The sequence below is a fragment of the Lynx canadensis genome, chromosome C1 (assembly GCF_007474595.2).
Source record: "Lynx canadensis isolate LIC74 chromosome C1, mLynCan4.pri.v2, whole genome shotgun sequence".
Classification (NCBI taxonomy): domain Eukaryota; kingdom Metazoa; phylum Chordata; class Mammalia; order Carnivora; family Felidae; genus Lynx; species Lynx canadensis.
The window spans coordinates 79,618,447-79,640,479 of record NC_044310.1 but is presented as its reverse complement, the minus strand read 5'-3'; the positions used below and the strand labels follow the sequence as shown (position 1 = coordinate 79,640,479).

Sequence of the window (22,033 nt, the reverse complement as noted above, 5' to 3'; positions counted from 1 at the left end):
TTTATTTAGGTTTTTCATGATCTGTATTTTGCCCTAGTTTAAAAATTGACAAAAAAGCTTTTAATTACATATCTAAAATTGTAGAAGCCTCGTGTCTTCTTTCTGTTTTGAAAACTTAATTTTCTAATAGGCAGTACATTCAAATGGTTCATAATGCAAATGGCATAAAAGAGTATTCAACAGTGAAGTGTCTATTTTATCTCACTTAGCTACCCTTTCCTTTACCTGGATAAGCGACAACTATTATTGATTTTTTTGTGTATCTTTCCAGAGACATGTTATGCATATATAAATGATACAATATGTTCTCTTCTTTACCCTCCTTTTTACACAAATGGTAGCCTTTTTGCTCCTTGCTCATTGTTCTGAGTTATGTTCTGTACATAAAGCATTTCCTAATTCTTTTGTTGTGATTTGTTCTGTTTTTTTCAAAGCTGCATGGTAATCTGTTATATTTATGTGCTGTATAATTTATTTAACCAGTTCACTAATAGATGTTTGGATTGTTTCCAATTTTTTTCTGTTATAAATAATGCTTTGATGAATAGCCTTATTCATTTGTATTTGTATTTCTGATATTGCTAAACACCCTTTGCAGTGGTTCTGCCTTTCTGATAGCAGTGCTGAAAATGCTGATTTACTGCACCTTTGCCAACACAGTTGGTTACCACACTTTGTTATCCAGTCTAATAGTAAAAATTGGCATCTCGGTGTAGATTTGATTTGCATTTCCCTTATTTTGAGTGCAGTTGTCTTTTCATATGCTTTGGAGGCATTTATACATCCTTCTATGTGAGTTGACCCTTTTTTTTGATGGTTGGTCTTTTTTTTCTATTTTGATTTGTAGAAACTCTGTGTTAAGTGAAATTAGTCCTTAAACTTTGATGTAAGTTGCAGACTTCCTTTATCTTTGATGTGCTTATGGTATTTTATTTTATTTTGCATTTAAATTTATCAGTCTTGGGAACCTGGGTGGCTCAGTTGGTTAAGTGTCTGACTCTGGCCCAGGTCATGATCTCACAGTTCATGAGTTCAGACCCCACATCGGGCTCTGTGCTGTCAGTGCGGAGCCTGCTTCATATCCTCTGTCTCCCTCTCTCTCTGCCTCTCCCTAGCCCTCTTTCTCTCAAAAATAAATAAACATTAAAAAAAAGAATAAATTTGTCAATCTTTGTATGGTTCTTGGGTTTTAAGTAATAGGAAGGACTTCCCTGCTCTGAGATTATAATAGCATTCTCCAGTGTTTTTTCATTGAATGTTGTCATGGTGTCATTTACTAAATTTAAGTCCTTGATACATTCTAGAGTATCTACATGTCTGGCTTACTTATCACATAATTCATCTTTTCCTGACTGATTTGAGATGCCATTTTTATCATAAGTACACTAAACTGTCATATGTGTTTATATCCATGTTTGGACCGTATTATGTCCCACTGATTTGTTTAGTCATGTGCCAATACACACCATCTTTATTGTAGTTGTAAAGTATGTTTTAGTGTCTGAAAGGAGTAATTCCTCTTTCTATTACTCTTTTGTTCAGGATTTATTTTCCATCAGGACTTTTGAATTGGCTTATGTAGTTCCCAAAAATATCTATTGGTATTTTTGAGGGGATGAGTAAGGTTTATAAATTCATAAAGTCATAATTAAAGTTATGAATTAAGGAGAAGTTATATACTTAGCATTTCTGAAAACATAGTATGCATTTCATTTCTTCAAGTTGTCTTTTATGTTTCTCAGAAGCAACTTAAGGTTTTCATTTTGTAAGTCTTACTGTTTTTGGTTTGTTTTTTCCCCTAAACATTTTTTCCCATGCATAAGGTGAAAATTTGCTTCATTATATCTTTTAATTCAGTGGTTTTCACCTGTGGTCCCTAAATTATGACATCAGGTTAGTGGATTGTGACCAACATTTTTAAAATACAAAAGAGAATAGAAAAGAAAAACCAGAATACAACACTATTGTATCAGATGTAAGGATGTGGGGTTTCTGGGTGACTCAGTCGGTTAAGCATCCTACTCTTGATTTCAGCTCAGGTCATGATCTCACGGTTCATGAGATGGACCCTCACATCAGGCTCTGTGCTGAGAGCACAGAGCCTGCTTGGAATTCTTTCTCTTTCTCTCTGCCCCTCCCCTGCTCACTCTTTGTCTCTCAAAATAAATAAATAAACTTAAAAAAAAAAAAAGACCTAAGAATGTTTCAGAAACTTTATAGGTATTATATAACTTATAACTATTATGTGTGTATGGTATACTTGGTCATGATATAATATGTATTTCTTACGCAAGGTTGTGGTCAAAAAAGTTTGAAAGTCACTAATAGATGCTATGTATGAAAGCTATTCATGTGATTTCTTAAAGAGATACTAAATGTGCCTTAGTGCTTAGTGACTTAATAAGGAACCCAAGGGAGACAATTATTTAAACCTTGAGCAAAATTTTGATGGAATTTTGAAAAATGTCTAATAGGAAGAAGAGAGTGGAGACAGAGAAACCAGTTAGCAGGTTGTTAAATAGTCCAGACTAGAAGTAAAATGTGGCCTTTTGAACTAAGTGGCAGTGGGAATGGAAAGGAAGAAAATATTTTAGAGGCATCTTGAAAGTAAAGATAATGAGCTAAGAAATGTATGGAAAAGAGTTGGCTTAAAGGGCAGACTAGAAGAGAGGGTAGAGTTCAATTAGGACACGTTGAGATTATAATGCGGGTAAAGCCTGGGAAGCAGAAGGAATATATCAAACAGACCATTGGAAGTGTGGATCTGGAGCTCAGAGGTTAAAACTAGACAGGTAGTTTTTAAGGATCCATTTACCTCAAAGATATGAAAGAGGATGTGATTCTGTGGGCATAATGTATAGAGAAGAGAGCCAAAGTGAGAACTGCAGGCTGAGTGGAATGACTATTAAGTAAAATTGTCAATAGATAGATATAGAACGTGAGGGCACCATGTTCACTATCAAGCAGGGTACTCTAAGCGCTTGACATTTCTTTGAATAATACACCATTTTACAGACGAAGAAATTGCAGTGAGGTGATGTATCCAGAATAACTCCAGAAGTGGTAATGGTTAGATTTGAACTCTGGTCTGAAACTCTGAAGCCCTCTCCTTCTAGTTACTATCTATAACAAACTGCTTCTAACAGTGCAGAAGACTTCAAGATGGAAGCAAGTGGTTAATATTTGTAGTAGTAATAGCATACATTATTGACGATACACTTCCTGTATGCTAGACACTGTTAAATTTTGCTTGGATTATGCTATTAATCTGCACAGCAAATTTTTCAGGTCAATACTATATTGTTCTGTCAACTCTTACTTTGCAGATAAGGAAGCTGGGACATAGAGAGGTTTGCCCAAGGTTGCACACAAATTAGGTGTAGAGTTGTTGAGAGTTGCAGAGTAGTCAGGTAGGATGAAAACTTGCAAGAAAAAAGGCCTCCAAGTTTGACCAATAGGTTTTTGTTGCCAGTGTTCAAAGTGGTTTTGAGTGAAATAATAACTAACATTATTGAGCATTTTCTTTGTAGCAGGCTCTGTTCTGAGTTCATTCAGTTTTTATAACAGTTCTCAAAATACATACTATCATCCATATTTTATAAATAAGGAAACTGAGGCACAGAGCAGTTGTGTTACTTAACTTAGTAGGAGACATAGTTAGATTTAACCTAGGCAGACTGGCTTCGGGACCCATCCTCTTAACCAGGCTCAGCAAACTACTTCTGGTGGGCCAAATCTGGCCTGCCTAATAATGATTAAACTGGATGAAAAGCCAAATCCTGGTGAATTTAGTTATGACCTATTTATAGAGGTTTGGCAGTAAAAAATAATAATAATAAATAAAATAAATATTAAGTTGGATGTTAGGTTTAAGAGGAAATATGGTAAAATTAAAGTTTTTTCACATAGGAAAGATTTGAGTATGTTAGTAGCATAAGAAAAAATGTCAGTTAAATTTTTTTTTTTATCTTTATTTATTTTTGATAGACAAGATTGTGAGCAGGGGAGGAGCAAAGAGGGAGACACAGAATTCAAAGCAGGCTTCAGGCCCTGAGCTGTCAGCACAGAGCCTGATGTGGGCCTCAAACTCATGACCTGAGCCAAAGTCAGACGCTCAACCGACTGAGCCACCCAGGCGCCCCAGAAAAAATGTCAGTTGAGTGAGAGATAATAAAACTATGGAGGAAGGTGGCCCAGAGTTTTGGAGAATGCAGGAGAGTGGGAAGATTATTACTGGAAAGGAGCCAAAGACTTTCTTTGAAACACTGAGCAGAAGAAAAAGAAAAAAAAAAAAAAAAGAGAGAAAGGATATTAGAAATATAGGGCTGTTTTGAATTGGAGGCAAGGGCAATAATAGGAATTTTCATTGGATGGTTGTAATCTCATTCAAGTAAGGAGGAAGGCAAAGAAAGAAGATGTTCAAGTAAGTGTCTTTTCACTATTCACAATTACTTCTTAAATCTCCCAGTCATGTTTAGTGCTATGAAAACCATTTAGGAAAGAAACAATAATTGTAGAATTTGGTGTGGTGTTATACGGTATTTTTTTTCCTTTAAAGTCTAACAGGTTAAGGTTAGGAAATATAAGTAGGCTTTACATTTTTGCTGGTTATAAGTTATTTTAAATATACATTATAAGTTACTATTTAAAGTTTACTTTCCAAGGGGAAAAAAAAAAGAGGTTAGAGTGGGAGAGAGCCAAAGCATAAGAGACTCTTAAAAACTGAGAACAAACTGAGGGTTGATGGGGGGTGGGAGGGAGGGGAGGGTGGGTGATGGGTATTGAGGAAGGCACCTTTTGGGATGAGCACTGGGTATTGTATGGAAACCAATTTGACAATAGATTTCATATGTTGAAAAATAAATAAAAAATAAAAAATGAAACCTTCAAAAAAAAAACCACCTCAATATAAAATCCAAATAAAAAAAATAATAAAGTTTACTTTCCAATGAGATGTTTAAAGCAGGGTATAACTGATAATGCAATAAAGTACATGTATTTAAAGGACACAATTTGATCAATTTTGACATGCATACCCTGTGAAACTGTCACAGTTCAGATGATGTGTACCCCTTTGTAAACCCTCCTTTCTACACCTGCCTGCCTTTCATTAAAACTTTCTTTCTTTCTTCTTTCTTTCTTTTTCTTTCTTTCTTTTTCTTTCTTTCTTCTTTCCTTTCTTTTCCTTTCTTTCCTTCTTCTTTCTTTTCTTTTCTTTCTGTCTGTCTTGAGAAAGGCATGGGGGGAAGGGCAGAGAGAATCCCAAGCAGATTCCACACTTTCAGCACAGTGCCTGACGCTGAACTCCATCCCATGAACTATGAGATCATGATCTGAGCCAAAATCAAGAGTCAGATGCTTAACCTACTGAGCCACCTAGGCGCCCCCCTTCTTCATCAATTTTGATATGTTGTGTTTTCATCTTCCTTGTGTTCAAAACATTTTCTAATTTCCTTTTTTCTTCTTCAAGCTATGGTTATTTAGAAGTGTGTTATTAGTTTCCTGGTATCTGGATTTTTCCAGAGATCTTTCCATTACTTTCTAATTTAATTGCATCTAGTCACAGAACAATTTTTTGCCTGATTTGAATCCTTTTAAACACATTTTAACTTGTTTTATGGCCCATTATGTAGTCTATCTTGGCAAATATTTAGTGTGTATTTGAAGAGACATGTGTTCTGCTGTTACTGGATGGAACGTTCTATAAATGTCTGTCTAGGAGAGGTGGCTGATTTTCCATCTACCTGTTCTGTCAATTATTGAGAGAGGGCTATTGAAATCTCTGGCTGTAACTGTAAATAAATTTGTCTATTTGCAATTCTACTAGGTTTTGCTTCATGCATTTTGAGTTGTTTATCAGGGGCATAACTGTATAGAATTATGTCCTTGATAAATTGACTCCATTATTATAAAGTGACCTTAATCCATAGTAGTTTCCTTTGCTGGGAAATGTAATTTGTGTGATGTTAGGCAGTAAGCTGGGGCTCTTGTTGAGCTTTCCATGTTTCTTGTTTCCCATGTTTCTTGTCTGTCAAGATACTTGTCCTTCGTTGCCTGATAGCCAATGTCTTGAAAATTTTTGTTTCATGTATTTGGTATGAGTTTCTTCTAGTTGTTTCAGACAGAAGTATAAACCTGATTTTCCATCTTGGCCAGAGCAGAAGTCCAAAAATAGTTTTTAAATTATTTATTGTGGTTCTTAAGTTTTTCTTTTTGTTTGTATTGGGGATACTTTAGAAGAGTCTAATAAAAGATATAGACCTGAGCCCCTCATGTCTACAGAGGCTTATCCATGTAAAAGCTTGGTTGTAATTTCATGAGGTTTAGAGGCTTGAGGTTTCATTCATCCTTGCTTAGGAATTCTTGCTTTCCAGCAAGCATTTTCAACCCCAGTTGCACATTAGAATCACCTGGGAGAGCTTTTGAATAAATACGTATGCTCCATCAGACCTTTGAAATCTGAATTTTTGGTGGTAGGACCAGAATTTTTGGTTTCTTTTAAACTTTCCTAGATTTTTGAACAAATACCAATGCTTCATCAGACCTTTGAAATCTGAATTTTTGGCGGTAGGACCCAGATTTTTTGGTTTAAGCAATGATTGTATTGTGCAGCCAAGCTTTAAAACATCTTTTTTTAAGCAAAGGATGGCTTCCTCTTCACTTGGTCTCTTTACCTTTCCTTTACTGGCTAGGATCCTAGGGAGGACGGGACACAGGGAGCCAGTTGCTCATTAAACTCAACTTAAGTAGAAGGGGTTACTTTAAAAAAAATTGCCAATTCCACCTTCAGATTTTGTCTTGGTAAATTATATCTGGGCTTTTAACAAAGGTGCCTAGAGAAGTTATAATAAGAAACCTTTTTCAGTTATGTTTCACAATTTGCTTTTCACAAAATGCAAAATGGTTGGACTGTCTCTTTGGCAAACAAGAGACAGCTATATATATCAAATTAGCCTGAACCTCAGAGCCCAAGAGCCTGAAAGAAATAAAGCTATAAATAACTAGGAATTTAAATTTTCTAAAGCATTGGGTGTTTATGTGATATGCTTTGTATGTAGGATTTATGCTGTGTCAAATGTATATATGGTGTCAATTAGTGGTAATTCTTAGTGAAAATATAGTTCATTTGACTAAAGTGGGCCCACAGTGCATTTATCTATTTTTTTAAATGCCGTAAAGCAATAAACATAGAGAAAATAGGATGGTCTTAATGAGAGGTCTGATGTAATATGGACTCTGTGACTTCAAGATGGATTGATTTCACATTGCATCACTTTTTAGATGTGTCAAATTATGTAATGCATGGAGTAGGAAGTTTGGAATGCCAGCTACTTTTATGCAAGCTGATTCTTTTGTATGATTTTTTTTAATGAAGAACTTGAACATCATATTCATTTTGTGTATTAGGCTTCTCAGTTCCCAAATCTTCTAGTGCTTCTAGAAGTAATGGTGAATTTTTAAGAGATTAAATGACTTTGTGTGAATCTAGTTTAAAATGTTTTCTCCCTCAGGGCACCTGGATGGCTCAGTCAGTTAAGCATTCCAACTCTTCATTTTGGCTCAGGTCATTGATCTCACAGTTAGTGAGTTTGAGCCCTATGTCAGGCTCCAGGCTGGCAGAGCGGAGCCTGCTTGGGATTCTGTCTCTCCTCCTCTCTTTCTGCCCCTCCCCTGATCATGTACATGCTCACGGTGCTCTCTTTCTCTCTCAAAAATAAACATTAAAAAATAATTACAAAACTAAAATGTTTTCTCTCTCATTATTGTAACCAACCTTTCCCCATAGCTGTGAACTTCACAGAAGTTAATGAAGAAAATAAAAACGATCTCTTCAAAGAAGTATTTTCTTCCATTGAAACCTTGGCCTTTACCTTTGGGAATATGTAAGTAGAGACTGTCATTTAAAGAATTTGGGCCTGGGTATCTCAGAATATGTCACATAATTCAGTAGAGACTTGGAAAGTAAATATTAACCAATATAAAATATTATCACAATACTGGAAAAGCTATATTCATTATTGTTTTATTACTGTATTTGCCAGTGTCTTTAGAGCTGTTCAGAAGCAACATCCATTTGCAAGTGACTATGTGAATAAGTTCCTAGGAGTTTATTTCTAAGGTTCTTACTTAAAAAAAAATTTATTCTAGATTACATGTTGAATGTAAAGCCTGTGACAGAGCAATGTAATGACTTGTCTTTTTATTTCTGTTTCTTATTCTTACTTCCCTGGATAGCCTGACAAACTTCCTTATGGGAGATGTAGGCAATGATTCATTATTGAGGCTGCCTGTTTCTCGGGAAAGCAAGGTAAGCCAGGTTTGTGTGAAAGCAGAGAGTTTAATATTTTTAACATAATATTTCAGTAATTTCCTGATTTTAATCTCAGCAGTAGTCTTTGATAGTTTTTGAGTTGAGCAAGAAAAACAGATCAGTTCATTTTAAATATAATTATGGTAGGGTCACCTGGGTGGCTGAGTTGGTTGAGTGTCCGACTTCAGCTCAGGTTATGATCTCGCAGTCTGTGAGTTCGAGCCCCGCATCCGGCTCTGTGCTGACAGCTCAGAGCCTGGAGCCTGCTTCCGATTCTGTGTCTCCCCCTCCCTCTGCCCCTCCCTTCCTCATGCTCTGTCTCTCTGTCAAAAATAAATAAACATTAAAAAAATTTAAAAAAAAATTTTTTTTTTTTTAACGTTTATTTTTGAGACAGAGAGAGACAGAGCATGAATGGGGGAGGGTCAGAGAGAGGGAGACACAGAATCTGAAACAGGCTCCAGGCTCTGAGCTGTCAGCACAGAGCCCGACGCGGGGCTGGAACTCACGGACCACGAGATCATGACCTGAGCCGAAGTCGGATGCTCAACCGACGGAGCCACCTAGGCGCCCCTAAAAAACTTTTTTTAAATATAATTATGGTCAGTTTCTGGAGCAAAAATTTAATTATACTTTCTAAGTGGAGCTATCATTTTAAAAGACTATCTCTGATAGTTTTATGGTGTTTTATGTAATGAATCTATATGTCATACGGTCCAAAATTTTAGTAAGTAATTCTTAACCATTTTTTCTTCCTGACATTGTCACAGATCTTAAAGATTGGTGGAAACAGAAAAATAATGCAAGAAGTAGAGAGGGTGTTAATCTTTTTACACAGCCTATAGTTTGTTACCATGAAACACTTATTAGTAGACCTGAAGGTCTTAATTCTGCCTAAGAGTATTATGTCAGAGGATTCCAGTTCTGGTTCCCAATTTGAAGAAAAATTGCTGTGGAATAATAGAACATGAAGAATATTTGTAGAATATTGCTTTAAAGATTTATAATAGTAATATTTTTGTTTGACCGAAAATTGTTCTCTAAATGCAAGAAGCTATTTTTCAAAACTGTGAGCACTGGGTGGCTCAGTTAAGCGTCAACTCTTGATTTGAGTTCAGGTCCTGATCTCATGGTTATGGGATTGAGCCCTGTGTCAGGCTCTGGGTTGACAACTGGGAAACTGCTTGAGATTCTGTCTTCTCCCTCCCTCTCTCTGCCCCTCCCTCACTTGCTCTCAAAATAAATAAATAAATAAATAAATAAATAAATAAATAAATAAATAATCATTTTTAAAAAACTGCAATAAGGATATATGTTGATCATTTCTTGTTAAGAATGTTCAAATCCAAAAAGATTTCAGCAAATACTTGGAACTGTGCCAAGTATTTGTATTATATCAAAGTAGTATAAAAACTGCAGATCTTAAAACGATACAAAATATGAACGACTAATTGAAGTATTTGTTATATGTACAATAACACTGAGAAAACAATAATGCTTATTTCTGAAGTCATCCATTGATTAGTCAGGGAGGGTAATGTATAAACCATATCACACTAGTGATCTTTAATTATTTTGCTATCATTTATAATTTTCCTTTAATTTTATCTTTTAAACATAACTACTAATTCAGAAGATATAATAACATTATATCAGTGTGACAGCTCTGGACAATTAAAATTTTTGGTGTGACTCGTATTTCTTGTTTTTGTGCCTCTATTGTGCACACTTATTATAATAATTCTTAATAGGAAAATACTTTTTCCTTTTTTCTTTTGCACCTTGTTTTCCTTTTTGCAGTTTTTAATTAAACCGAGATTGAGCTTTAAAGGTCCATGATGATAGAATTCTAATCGTAAAGTAAAGTTACTTTGGTGAAGAGTTTTGAAAAATATCTTTAAATACTAGTTGCCATTTACTTAATGCTGTTGATTATGTACTATGCACTGTGCTCAGCCTCCACCATCTTAATCCTTAAAGTAGCCTTAGGGAAGTAGTGTTCTTATCCCCATTTTACAGAGGGCAAACCAAAGTTACGTGAGCTTAAATATTGAGCCCGGTGTCCTACAGCTACTAAGTGAGTGCTGGACTTCAAACCCAGTCTCTTTAATCCCTTTTGCATTGAATCCCTGCATGGTCTGTATTGCCCAACCAAAGAGATCAAATTTGTTTAAGATCTCACAATTTTGGTAGATATGTTTTCTTTCCTACACTGTCCAGTAAGGTAGCCACTTGCCATATGTAACTCTTTAAATTTAAATTAAGTAAAATTAAAAATATACTTCTGATTTACATTAGCCACTTTTCATATGCTCAAATAACCACATGTAACTAGTATCTACCTTATTGTACTGTGCAGATACAGAACATTTCCATCATCATAGAACATTCTGCACTAAGCTGTTCACTAGACCTTCAGAGAAATGCTTATTATATGATAAAATGGTAAAAGATGGCTGGAAGAAGCAGGTCTTTGTGTTCTGTTTAAGTGACAATATAAATATTTAGATTGCTTCTATAACTTCCTGACTAATATTTTTAAAATTTGCAGAATTGTATGTTTTGAATGGATTTATTAATGTTAATTAATGCTGTTAGCAAACAATGAGGTTATTTATTCTTAGATCTTGAGAACTGCAGTTATAAATAGGTATACAATTCTTATAAGATGTCATAGCATTTAAACAGATTTCTTAAGCCCTTTGAGTTCTAAATACTTGACATTCTTTAACAGGAATTATGTCACATAACAAATCAGAATGAAAAGTTTCTGAAGCAAAAATCTGTTAGCTTCTGCTCTAATCTTAAGTTTGTTTTCTTCCATGTTGTAAGTCTTTTGAAAATGTTTCTGTGGAATCGGTGGACTCATCTAATGAAAAAGGTAATGCTTGAGGTACTTAAAATCTTAGTCAAATTTTTTTTGCGATTACTTTTCATAAGTGTTTTTGGATTACTTAATGTCTTGCTTGGTAACCTAAAGTGGTCATTTTTAACACAAACTGATGTGTCAAACTTTACATAAATACTTAAGGGAAAAAAACCTGCTACAGTAGATAGATAATGGAGAGACTGGTCAAGAATTCTAAAGGGCTTGGGGCCGCTGGGTGGCTTAGTTGGTTAAGCGTCCGACTTTGGTTCAGGTCACAATCTCAGATTTGAGCCCCTCATCTGGCTCTGCACTGACAGTGTGGAGTTGCTTAGGAGTCTCTGTCTGTCCCTGTCTCTCTGCCCCCACCCCCCGCTCTCTCTCACTCTCTCAAAATAAATAAATAAACTTAAAAAAATTCTATAGGGCTTGTAACTTGATGAATAATAGGAATATATATTAAGAATAAAACATACATTATAATTTAAAACCATTTTAAATCTGAACTGTGACCTTTATGTCTAAATTTGCCACTTGAAATTTTTTAAAACAGTTTTCATTGAAGAACATCTTAGGATTTGAATGCTTCTTTGTTTAGAGTTATGTGCTGATATTTAATATATACTTGGTATTTTTATTTTCAGGAAATTTTTCTCCCATAGAGCTAGACAGCGTGCTATTAAAGAACACTGATTCTGTAGAATTGGCTTTGTCTTATGCTAAAACGTGGTCAAAATATACCAAGAACATAGTTTCATGGGTTGAGAAGAAGCTTAACTTGGGTGAGTTGCCCTTTAGGGCATCTGATTAACTTTGGAGTGTAAGAACTAAATTGTTCACAATTCATTTTCTACAGACGATGACTAATACGATTCCAAATTAGTAGCTGTTTCATTGTAGTGAATAAAATCATTGTCCATTTTCTCTTCTTGAAATAGGAAAGACTTTTCTTACAATAAATGTACTTACTGAACTTTACTGTGGGCCAACCACTCGATCTGGGAACACAAAGACAAATAGTATACTGTCTTTGACTTTAAGGAAGTCATACTTCAGTGGGTGAAAAGAATTGCAATCAGATAATATGGTTAAAAGAAATAAAAGCAACAATAGGTGTATGAGCACAGGCGATGGAAACATCTTAATAGTTAGGATTTTTCCCCAGTGTTTTCAGTTGACAAAATACTTTCACATCCTGTACTTCATTTAATCCTTACCAAAACCCTGGAAAGAAGGCAAGAAAAGAATTCTTCCCATTTTACAGCTCAGGCAAACAAGACAGGTTATTTGCCTAAGGTCAGATAGCAGATTTATCTAGGATTATATAAGTAACTGGAAGAATATGGGATTTACCCAAAGCCTGTGCTCTTTCTACCACATTATTTGCTCTTTATAGGGAATGCCCATCAGAATCACCTGAATAGCCTTATAAAAGGGCAATACACAGGCCTAGGTCACATCTCCTAAGAATTGAGGCCAAGCAACTATATTTTGAAAGTTTCCTAGTGGGTTTCATGAGCATTTCTGGTTAAGAGTCACAGTATCATATGATGCAGACTACTATGTGTGCTCACTCTTTAAATTGGGAATTACAAATAATTTTAGAGTATAGAAGGGAAAAATAAGTTAATTTACCTTCTGATACTTTCTTTGAACTTTTTCAGAATTGGAGTCCACTAGAAATATTGTCAAGTTGGCAGAGGCAACTAGAAGTAACATTGGAATGCAGGTAAGTGTTCAGTGAACTCCTAGTGTTTTGTACCAAGAGGTTACCCAGATGAGCTACTGATAGTGCCTCTCAAAATCAGAAAATTGTGTAGTTAATATAGGAAAGAAATGAAATGCTCAACTTAAAATCCTTTTATTTAAAAAAAATTTTTTTTAACATTTATTTAATTTTGAGAGACAGAGATAGAGCACAGGCTGGGGGGGGGCTGGGGGGCGGCAGGTGTGGGCAGAGAAAGAGTGAGACACAGAATCGAAGTGGGATCCAGGCTCTGAGCTGTCAGCACAGAGCCTGATGCGGGGCTTGAACTCATGAACCATAAGATCATGACCTGAGCCGAAGTTGGACACTAAACTGACTGAGCCACCCAGGCACCCCTAGACTTAAAATCCTTTTAAACTTACATGGATACCCATTATGGAAAAAAATGAGGAAATTCACAATTTTATGCAAATATTGATTGTCTTGTTAGCCACTAGTTTTGCTACCTAGTTTTATAATTAATATTCTTCAGTATTTTTTTCATATAGTCGTATTTATGACTAGTTTTTCTGCAAAAAAAGTCTAAACTTAAAATTTCTCCTTCTGAAGAAGAGTAATGGGAGATCTAGAACTTTAGTGCTATTTCTATTGGAACATTTACTTTTCAATTTTGAATTCTAGGAGTTTATGCCATTGCAGTCTCTATTTACCAGTGCTCTTCTTAGTGATATCAAAAACAGTCACCTTTTGCAACAAACAATCGCAGCACTCCAAGCCAACAAATTTGTGCAGGTAAAAATGTATATGTGTAATACACATTTCTTTAACAACAGCATACCTTTAGATAACAGCTTTTTTTCCTTTTTTTAAAATGCTCTTGACAGCCTCTACTTGGGAGGAAAAATGAAATGGAAAAACAAAGGAAAGAAATAAAAGAACTTTGGAAACAGGAACAAAATAAAATGGTTAGTATTATAATGGAGTTTCATCTAGAATGGATAAAGAAGATGTGGTATATATATACAATGGAGTATTACTCGGCAATTGAAAAGAATGAAATCTTGCCATTTGCAGCTACGTGGATGGAACTGGAGGGTATTATGCTAAGTGAAATTAGAGAAAGACAAAAATCATATGACTTCACTCATATGAAGACTTTAAGAGACAAAACAGATGAACATAAGGGAAGGGAAACAAAAATAATAGAAAAACAGGGAGGGGGACAAAACAGAAGAGACTCATAAATATGGAGAACAAACTGAGGGTTACTGGAGGGGTTGTGGGAGGGGGGATGGGCTAAATGGGTAAGGGGCACTAAGGAATCCACTCCTGAAATCATTGTTGCACTATATGCTAACTAATTTGGATGTAAATTTAAAAAACAAAAACAAAAAAATAAGTTATGATGGAGTTTCATCTACCTATTTGTGAATATCTAAAATCATCTGCAGTATATAAGCATCTACCGTAGAAGATGCATCTTACTCTGTAGTTTTTCTAAAATGCTGTCTTAATTAGCTTGTTGAATATGCTAAAGAAGCTTATACATTAGGGTTTCTTATTCTGCGTTTAATAGTCTTTTTTTTTTCTGTGTAGCTTGAAACAGAGACTGCTCTTAAAAAGGCAAAACTGTTATGCATGCAACGTCAGGATGAGTACGAAAAAGCAAAATCTTCCATGTTTCGTGCAGAAGAGGAGCATCTGTGCTCAAGTGGTGGAGTAGTCAAAAATCTCAACAAGCAGCTAGAAAAAAAGCGAAGGTTGGAAGAGGAGGCTCTTCAAAAAGTAATCATCTTTTTTGTTTGCAAGTTGAATTAGCAATAATCTGCTAAGGCTCAGGATTGCCTGGAAGGCTTGTTAAAACAGGCTACTGCCCCCTCCTCCCCCCATCCAGAGTTTCTGATTGAGTAGCTCTAGGATTGGCCCCAGGCAACTTCCACTTCCAACAGGTCCCCAGGTGATGCTGCTGCTGCTGGTGGTGGGATCCACACGCTGAGAATCAGTATGCTAAGAGGTTTTTGCCTACCTTCTAAATCTTTGGGTTTGTTTATGAAAAAGTATCTTAGAAAAAGCAGTAGTTTAATATTTTGACTTGATTATTCAGGAAGTTCAACTTTTAGGCAACTGTGTGTATATGTATACTGATTCCAGTACCTGATAGCAAAGCTAGGCTGGAACTTCATATTGTTTATAAGAAGATTATAAAGAAAATGGTGACTGTAAATAGAAAAGGCTGTTAAATAGAAGTACACATGTATTTCGTACATAGTATACTAATTGTAAGTCCTACTTGACTGTCCGTTAAAGTCAGGTGCCCATGAATCACTGACCAGAACAGATTGTTATCTTTAGAAATATTCTCTTTGAAACAGATTGTTTCATAATTTTTGTATAAAAAGATTTTTCAATTACTTAAATTGAGTTTTATTATATATGTATTTGTTTTAAAATGTAAATTCTAGTGGTCAGTGTTTTTTTTTTTTTTTCTGTGATATTCCTGAAGGTAGAAGAAGCAAATGAACTCTACAAAGTTTGTGTGACAAATGTTGAAGAGAGACGAAATGATCTAGAAAATACCAAAAGAGAAATTTTAACACAACTCCAGAAACTTGTTTTTCAGTGTGATCTTACCCTTAAAGCTGTAAGTTTTTTTTCTTTCAGTATTTTGAAGGCCAGGGGCAAAAAAGAGTAAATATCTGCAGAAGGGAGTGCGATGCTTGATGGGTCATGATTCTTAAGGGATTTAATTTCTGAGATTAATGAAACATTTAGAGTTTGAAAATTGACTTTCAGTTTTTCATAGCAGTATATGATTTGAGTTACATTTTTTATCTGGACAGCCACCCCATGGATTGATGATTTGTCCAATTAAAATTAAAGTCTGAGAGTTTGAACATGCCTCTAAGCCACTGTCTTTCTTAACTTGGTTGACAAAATGGATTTGACCATTGAAACTTCTATCAGTACTATAAGATCTATTCTTCAAAATTTGCATAAACTAAATATTAAAATTGAACCCAGTGATTTATTTGGGAAAAAAGTATCCTTCCCTCAAATATTTTCATTTGCCTCTTTAAAATGACTTTTATTAAAAGTTTATATACAAAATACCTTTTTTGGGTATGCATTTCACAAGCTGTAACCCATGTATAAATTTGTGTAATCACCACCATCACAATCAGGATTCAGAACAATTCCATCACTCCAAAAAATTTGGCTCATGATGCCCCTTTGTAGTCAGACTGTCTACCCAACCCTGACCCCTGGCAAATATTGACCTGTGCTCTGTGTTTATAGGTGGGTCTTTTCCAGAGTGTCATATAAATGGAATCCTATAGCATGTAACTTGGAGACTGGCTTCTTTTCCTCAGCATAATGTCTTTGAGATTCAGCAGTGCTATGCATGGATCAATAGTTCATTTCTTTTTATTGCTGAATAGTATTCCGTTACATGAGTGTACCACAGTGTTTATGCATTTATCAGTTGGACATTTGTGTTGTTTCGAGTTTTGGGTGATTGTGAATATAGAGCTGCTATGAATATTTGTTTACAGGTTTTTGTGTGAACATAAGTTTTCATATTTCTAGGGTAAGTACCTAGGAGCGAGATTACTGGATGGTATGGTAAATGTCTGTTTAACGTTACAAGAAATTGCCAAATTGTTTTCCAGAATGACCATAACGTTTTTCATTCTAACCAGTAATATACGAGAGTTCCGGTAGTTCTGCATCCTTCACAACACTTGTCAGTTGTTGTTTTTATATCTTAACTGTTCTAATACGTGTGTAGTGGTAGTTGTTTTAATTTGTATTTCTGGAGTGACTAATGATACTGAGCATCTTTTCAAGGACTTATTTGCAATCTCTATTTTGCCAGTTTTTAAAACTTGAGTTTGTTTTCTTATTGTTGAGTTTGCATATTTTGTCTTCCAGTCTGAAACTTTATTCATATATCAGTTTCTTTCAGGGAACAAAGGGTTTTAATTTTGATGGAGTCTAACTTAGGAATTTCTTTTATGGGTCATGCTTTTGGCATTATATCTAAGAGTGTTTCACCCAACTAAAGGTCACAAAAACTTCTCTCCTATGTTTTCTCCTAAAAATTTTATAGTTCGACATTGATATATGATCTATTTTGACTTAATTTTTATATAAGGCATGAAGTATAGATCGAGGTGTATTTTTTTGCATATAGATGTATTAAAATTATACCCGTGGGGTTTTAATTTATGGAAATGACTGAATGCTGACAGGGAGAGGTCAATGTTATTGAAAGATGAACTGCGTACTTCCATTTCCCGAGAGAAGGGAATATGCTGTGCCACACAGGGTCACAGAAGTGCCAGGTTTGGTGAAGCAGAGGCAGGAGTGAGGGGAAAGCTGAGTACATAGCCTTTATTGGGTTTTCAAGGGAAAAGCAAGGTACATCAGGATAAGCAGTATAGGATTGGTTAGCTTGAATAAGTCCAGTGTGCTTTGGGATATAGGGGTGGTCTCTAGTTGCTTGTACCTAGCCCTGGGATGATTCAGAGCAGGAGAAAATATCGACTTGGTGTGTGAGAGTTAGTTAATGAGGTTGTTCAGGTTGTATATGAAAGATGTGCCCCCTCCACCCTCTATCCCTGGGCTAAGAATTGGTTAGCCCTGGGAGGAGCAGACTCCCCAGCCAGCAAGCTTTTTAAGATATCAAAACATTATAAAATATGGAAAATGAAAAGCATTAATACAGGTGTCCACTTGTTTCAGTACCATTTGTTGAAAACATTGAGCCATCTCCAATGATTTGCCTTTGCGTCTTTGTGAAAAATCAATTGACCGAATTTTTATAGGTCAGTTTCTAGACTCCCTATTTTGTTCCATGGATATATGTACCTTTCCTTTGGCCCAAATTCTACTATGTTGATTACTGTTTTATATCAAGTCTTAAAATCAGGTAGTGTGAGTCTTCAACTTTATTCTTTTTTAGAATTGTTGTGAGTATTTAAGATTCTTTGCCCATAAAAATGTTGGAATCAGCTTGTCTGTATCTATAAACAAAGCCTGCTAGTATTTTAATTGGAATTGTGTTAAACTTTAGATCAGATAGGAAGAATTGACTGTATATGTAGCATCTTAAATATATATAGAGTTGTTCAATCCATGAAGAGAGTATGTCTCTCCACTTATTTAGAAACATGGTATTTTTTTAATCAGAATTTTATAGTTTTCAGCATAAAGGTTTTCCACATGTTTTGTTAGATTTAAACCTATATATGTATGTATTTATTTGGGCGGCTATTGTGAATGTGATTGGTACAAATAAATAAATAGATTAAATACATACCACATATAATTTATGTGTATGTATCTATGCATACACATTTCTTTAATTTCAGATTTCAATTGTTCATTGTTAGTATTCAGAAATACAAGTGATTTTTGTGTATTGATCTTGAATCTTGCAACCTTGCTGAAATTAGTCCTAGAACTTTTTTTGTAGAAACATTGGGCTTTTCTACATAGAAAATCATATTATCTACTAATAGGGACAGTTTTATTTCTTCATTTCCAGTCTGTGTTCCTTTTATTTCTTTTTCTTTTTTGCACTGACTGTGGCTGTGACAGAAGATATCTTTGTCCTATTCTGGATTTTAAGGGCAAAGCATTTAGTCTTTCACCATTAAATATAATAGCTTATAGGTCTTTTGATGATGCCCTTTATCAGGGTAAGGAATTTCCCTTTTTCTAATTTGCAGAGAGTTTTATCATGAAGAGAGAATTTTTTTTAACTGTTGAGAATTTTGGGATTGTTTTTTATTACAGCATAAACTAGCATATCTGTCTGCTATAGTATGTATTTAATATATGTGTATATATTTTCTAAATTCTTTTATAGGTACCTTTATATACTATTTCATGTACACCTAAATATGGGAGAGGAACATATTTAGAACAAATAATGTATAAATACAATTTACAAAACTTAAATATGCAATGTTTGCTAATTAAATTATTATAAACATTTATAATTGTGTCTTTGTTTTTTAAAAAAAAGATGATTTTATCAAATTATTTTTTTGCATCATTTGATGTGATAACACAGTTTTTCTTTTGTAGTCTGTTAATATGATGGATTATATTAATAGTTGAGTGTTGATCTCTAGTCTTTTATTCCTGGATAAGCTGCTTTTGGTTGTTATACATTGTTCTTTTTATATGTTGCTGGATTCAATTTGGTTAGCATTTTGTTGAGTATTTTTTTCTTTTTCTTCTCTGTTAATGAAAGACATTGGTATCTTGCTATTGTTTTTTTTTAATCTGGTTTTATATCAGGGTAATTCTGGTCTTATAAAATGAATGGGGAAGTGTTCCTTCTTATCAGTTTTCTGGAAGAGAAACTGGTGTTATTTCTTCAATTGTTTGGTGGCATTCTCTGGTGAAAGCAAATGGGCTTAGGGTTTTCATTTTTGGAAGGTTTTTCTTTTCTTTCTTTCTTTCTTTCTTTCTTTTTTTTTTTTTTTTTTTTTTAAGTTTATTTTAAGAGAGAGACAGAGAGTGAGCAGGGGAGGGGGAGAGACAAAGGGAGAGAAAGAATTCCAAGCAGGCTCTGTGCTGTCAGTGCTAAGCCCAATGTGGGGCTCAAACTCACAAACTGTGAGATCATGACCTGAGCCGAAACCAAGATTCAGATGCCATCTGACTGAGCCATCTAGGTGCCCCGTTTTTTTGGAATTATGTATTCAATTTATTTTGATATAGGCCTATTTGAGTTAATTATTTCTTTTGGGGTGATTTTTGGTAGTTTGTGGCTTTCATGTAATCAGTCCCTTTTACCTCAGTTGTGTAATTTATGTGCAAAAAGTTGTTCATAGGTTTTCTATAAACTTTCAGTGTCTCAATAGGCTGTAGTGATATCCTTTGATATCCTTTGATTCCTGATATTGGTAATTGTGCTTTCTTTCTTTCCCTCTGGTTAGTCTGGCTAGAGGTTTATCATTTTGATTGACCTTTTCAGAAAACTAGCTTTTATTTATTTGTTTTTAATTTATTTTAAAATGTTTATTAATTTTTGAGAGAAAGTACAGCACATGGGAGTGCACAGGGGCACATGGGGGAGGGGGCGGAGAGAGAGAATCCCAAGTGTTCTCTGTCAGCACAGAGCTTGATGTGGGGCTTGAACCATGAGATAATGACCTGAGCTGAAATTGAATCTGATGATTAATTGACTGAGCCACCCAGGCGTCCCAGAGCTAGCTTTTAATTTCATTGGTTTCTCTATTGTTCTTTTTAAAATTTCATTTATTTTTGCTTGCTTTGGGTTTATTTTGCTCTTCATCTTAGTTTCTTTTAGCTCTTCTTTTTTAGAGGTGGAAGCTTAGATTGTTCTTTGAGACCTCTGTACTTTTTTAATACAAATATTTAAGTATTTAGATTTCTAAGTAATGCTTACATCCCACAGATTTTGAATTTTATGGCTCTATTTTTGTACATTACAAAATATTTCCTAATTTCCCTTGAGACTTCATCTTTGACCTATGGGTAATGTAGAAGTTGATTGTTTAATTTCCAAGTGTTTAAGGATTTTCTGGATATATTCCTGATACTGATTTCTAGTTTAATTGTGTTATAATGAGAGAAATATTTTGTATAATTTCAATTTTCTTAGATTTATTGTGGTTTGTTTTATGATTCAGGATATGGTCTGTCTTGGTGAATGTTCCATGCATATATTTTTAAAAATGTGTATGTATTCTGCTTTTGTTGCCTCGGGTATTTTATGTCAATTGGTTGTTGTTGGTTTATGGTGCTATTTATTCTATAGGGATAAGAATATAGGGTAGGGAAGGGACAGAGAGGGAGAGAGAGAGAACCCCAAGTGCAGAGCCCTACCCAGGGCTCAAACCCACAAACTGTGAGATTATGACCTGAGCTGAAATTAAGAGTCAGATGCTTAACCCAGGAGCCCCTAAATTTTTATTTAAATTCACTAGTTAACATACAGTGTAATATTAGGTTCGGGTGTATAATGTAGTGATTCAACACTTCCATACAATAAGTATACTCATCACAACAAGTGCCCTCCTTAATCCCCATCATTTAACCCAACCCCCCACTCACCTCCCTTTTGGTAACCATCAGTTTGTTCAGAGAAAGGAGTTTTGAAGTCTTCAACATATTGTATATTTTTAGTTGTATCAGTTTTTGCTTTATGTGTTTTGAAACGCAGTTGCTTATGCATTAATGATTGTTACATATTCTTGGTATATTAATCCTTTTATCCTTATAAAATGTTTCTTTTTATCCTGGTAATTTTTATTTTATTTTTTAGTCTACTTTATTTAATACTGATATAAGTATTTCAATTTTCTTTTAGTAATTTTTATCATGGTATATCTTTTTACATTCTTCTAGTTTTAGTTTTATCATTTTATTTATCTATTTATTTAAATTCAAGTTCATTAACATGCAGTGTAGTCTTGACCTCAGGAACGGAACCCAGTGATTCATCTCTTACATATGATACCCAGCACTCATTCTGTAAAGTGCCCTTCTTAATGTCCATCACCCATTTAACCCATCCCACCACCCACCTCCCCTCCAGCAACCCTTGGTTCGTTATCTGTATTTAAGGGTCTCTTATCATTTGCCTCCCTGTTTTTATCTTATGTTTCATTATATTTAAAGTGAATTTCTTGTATAACATATAGTTCAGTCTTGTTTTTTTTTTAATCTGTTGATAATCTGTGTCTTTTAAGTGAAATATTTAGACCATTCTATTTAATGCAAATGTATGTTCAAATTTAGGCCTACTCTTTTTTTCTGTTTATACCTTAATGTTTCCCTTTGTTTCCATTTTGTTGCCTTATATTGGATAAATTGATAATTTTTTAGAATTACAGCTAATCTATATTACAGATTTAATCTATTTTTATTTAGGTATTACAATTATATATATTTTTAAATGTTTATTTAATTTTGAGAGAGAGCAAGGAGGGGAGGGGCAAAGGGAGGGAGACAGAGGATCTGAAGCAGGCTCCATGCTGACATCAGAGAGCCCAATGTGGGGCTCGAACTCATGAACCTTCAGATCATTACCTGAGCCAAAATCAGACACTTAACTGACTGAGCCACACACGTGCCCCTAGAGTTATATTTTAATTTACCTAAA

At 34.7% G+C, this 22,033-nt stretch overlaps 1 protein-coding gene across 4 annotated transcripts in view; it reads left to right on the top strand.

Annotated features, from left to right (window-relative positions):
* ARHGAP29 (Rho GTPase activating protein 29) overlaps window positions 1–22,033 on the top strand; it is a 65,860-nt gene that overhangs the window by 23,205 nt on the left and 20,622 nt on the right. For all 4 annotated transcript variants that reach the window (XM_030325735.1, XM_030325739.1, XM_030325737.1 and 1 more), the window contains 9 exons: window positions 7,787–7,883; window positions 8,236–8,308; window positions 11,144–11,192; window positions 11,822–11,959; window positions 12,842–12,906; window positions 13,567–13,677; window positions 13,770–13,850; window positions 14,482–14,670; window positions 15,389–15,526. In XM_030325735.1, the coding sequence (XP_030181595.1) occupies window positions 7,787–7,883; window positions 8,236–8,308; window positions 11,144–11,192; window positions 11,822–11,959; window positions 12,842–12,906; window positions 13,567–13,677; window positions 13,770–13,850; window positions 14,482–14,670; window positions 15,389–15,526 (941 nt within the window). The remainder of the gene's footprint in view (window positions 1–7,786; window positions 7,884–8,235; window positions 8,309–11,143; window positions 11,193–11,821; window positions 11,960–12,841; window positions 12,907–13,566; window positions 13,678–13,769; window positions 13,851–14,481; window positions 14,671–15,388; window positions 15,527–22,033) is intronic.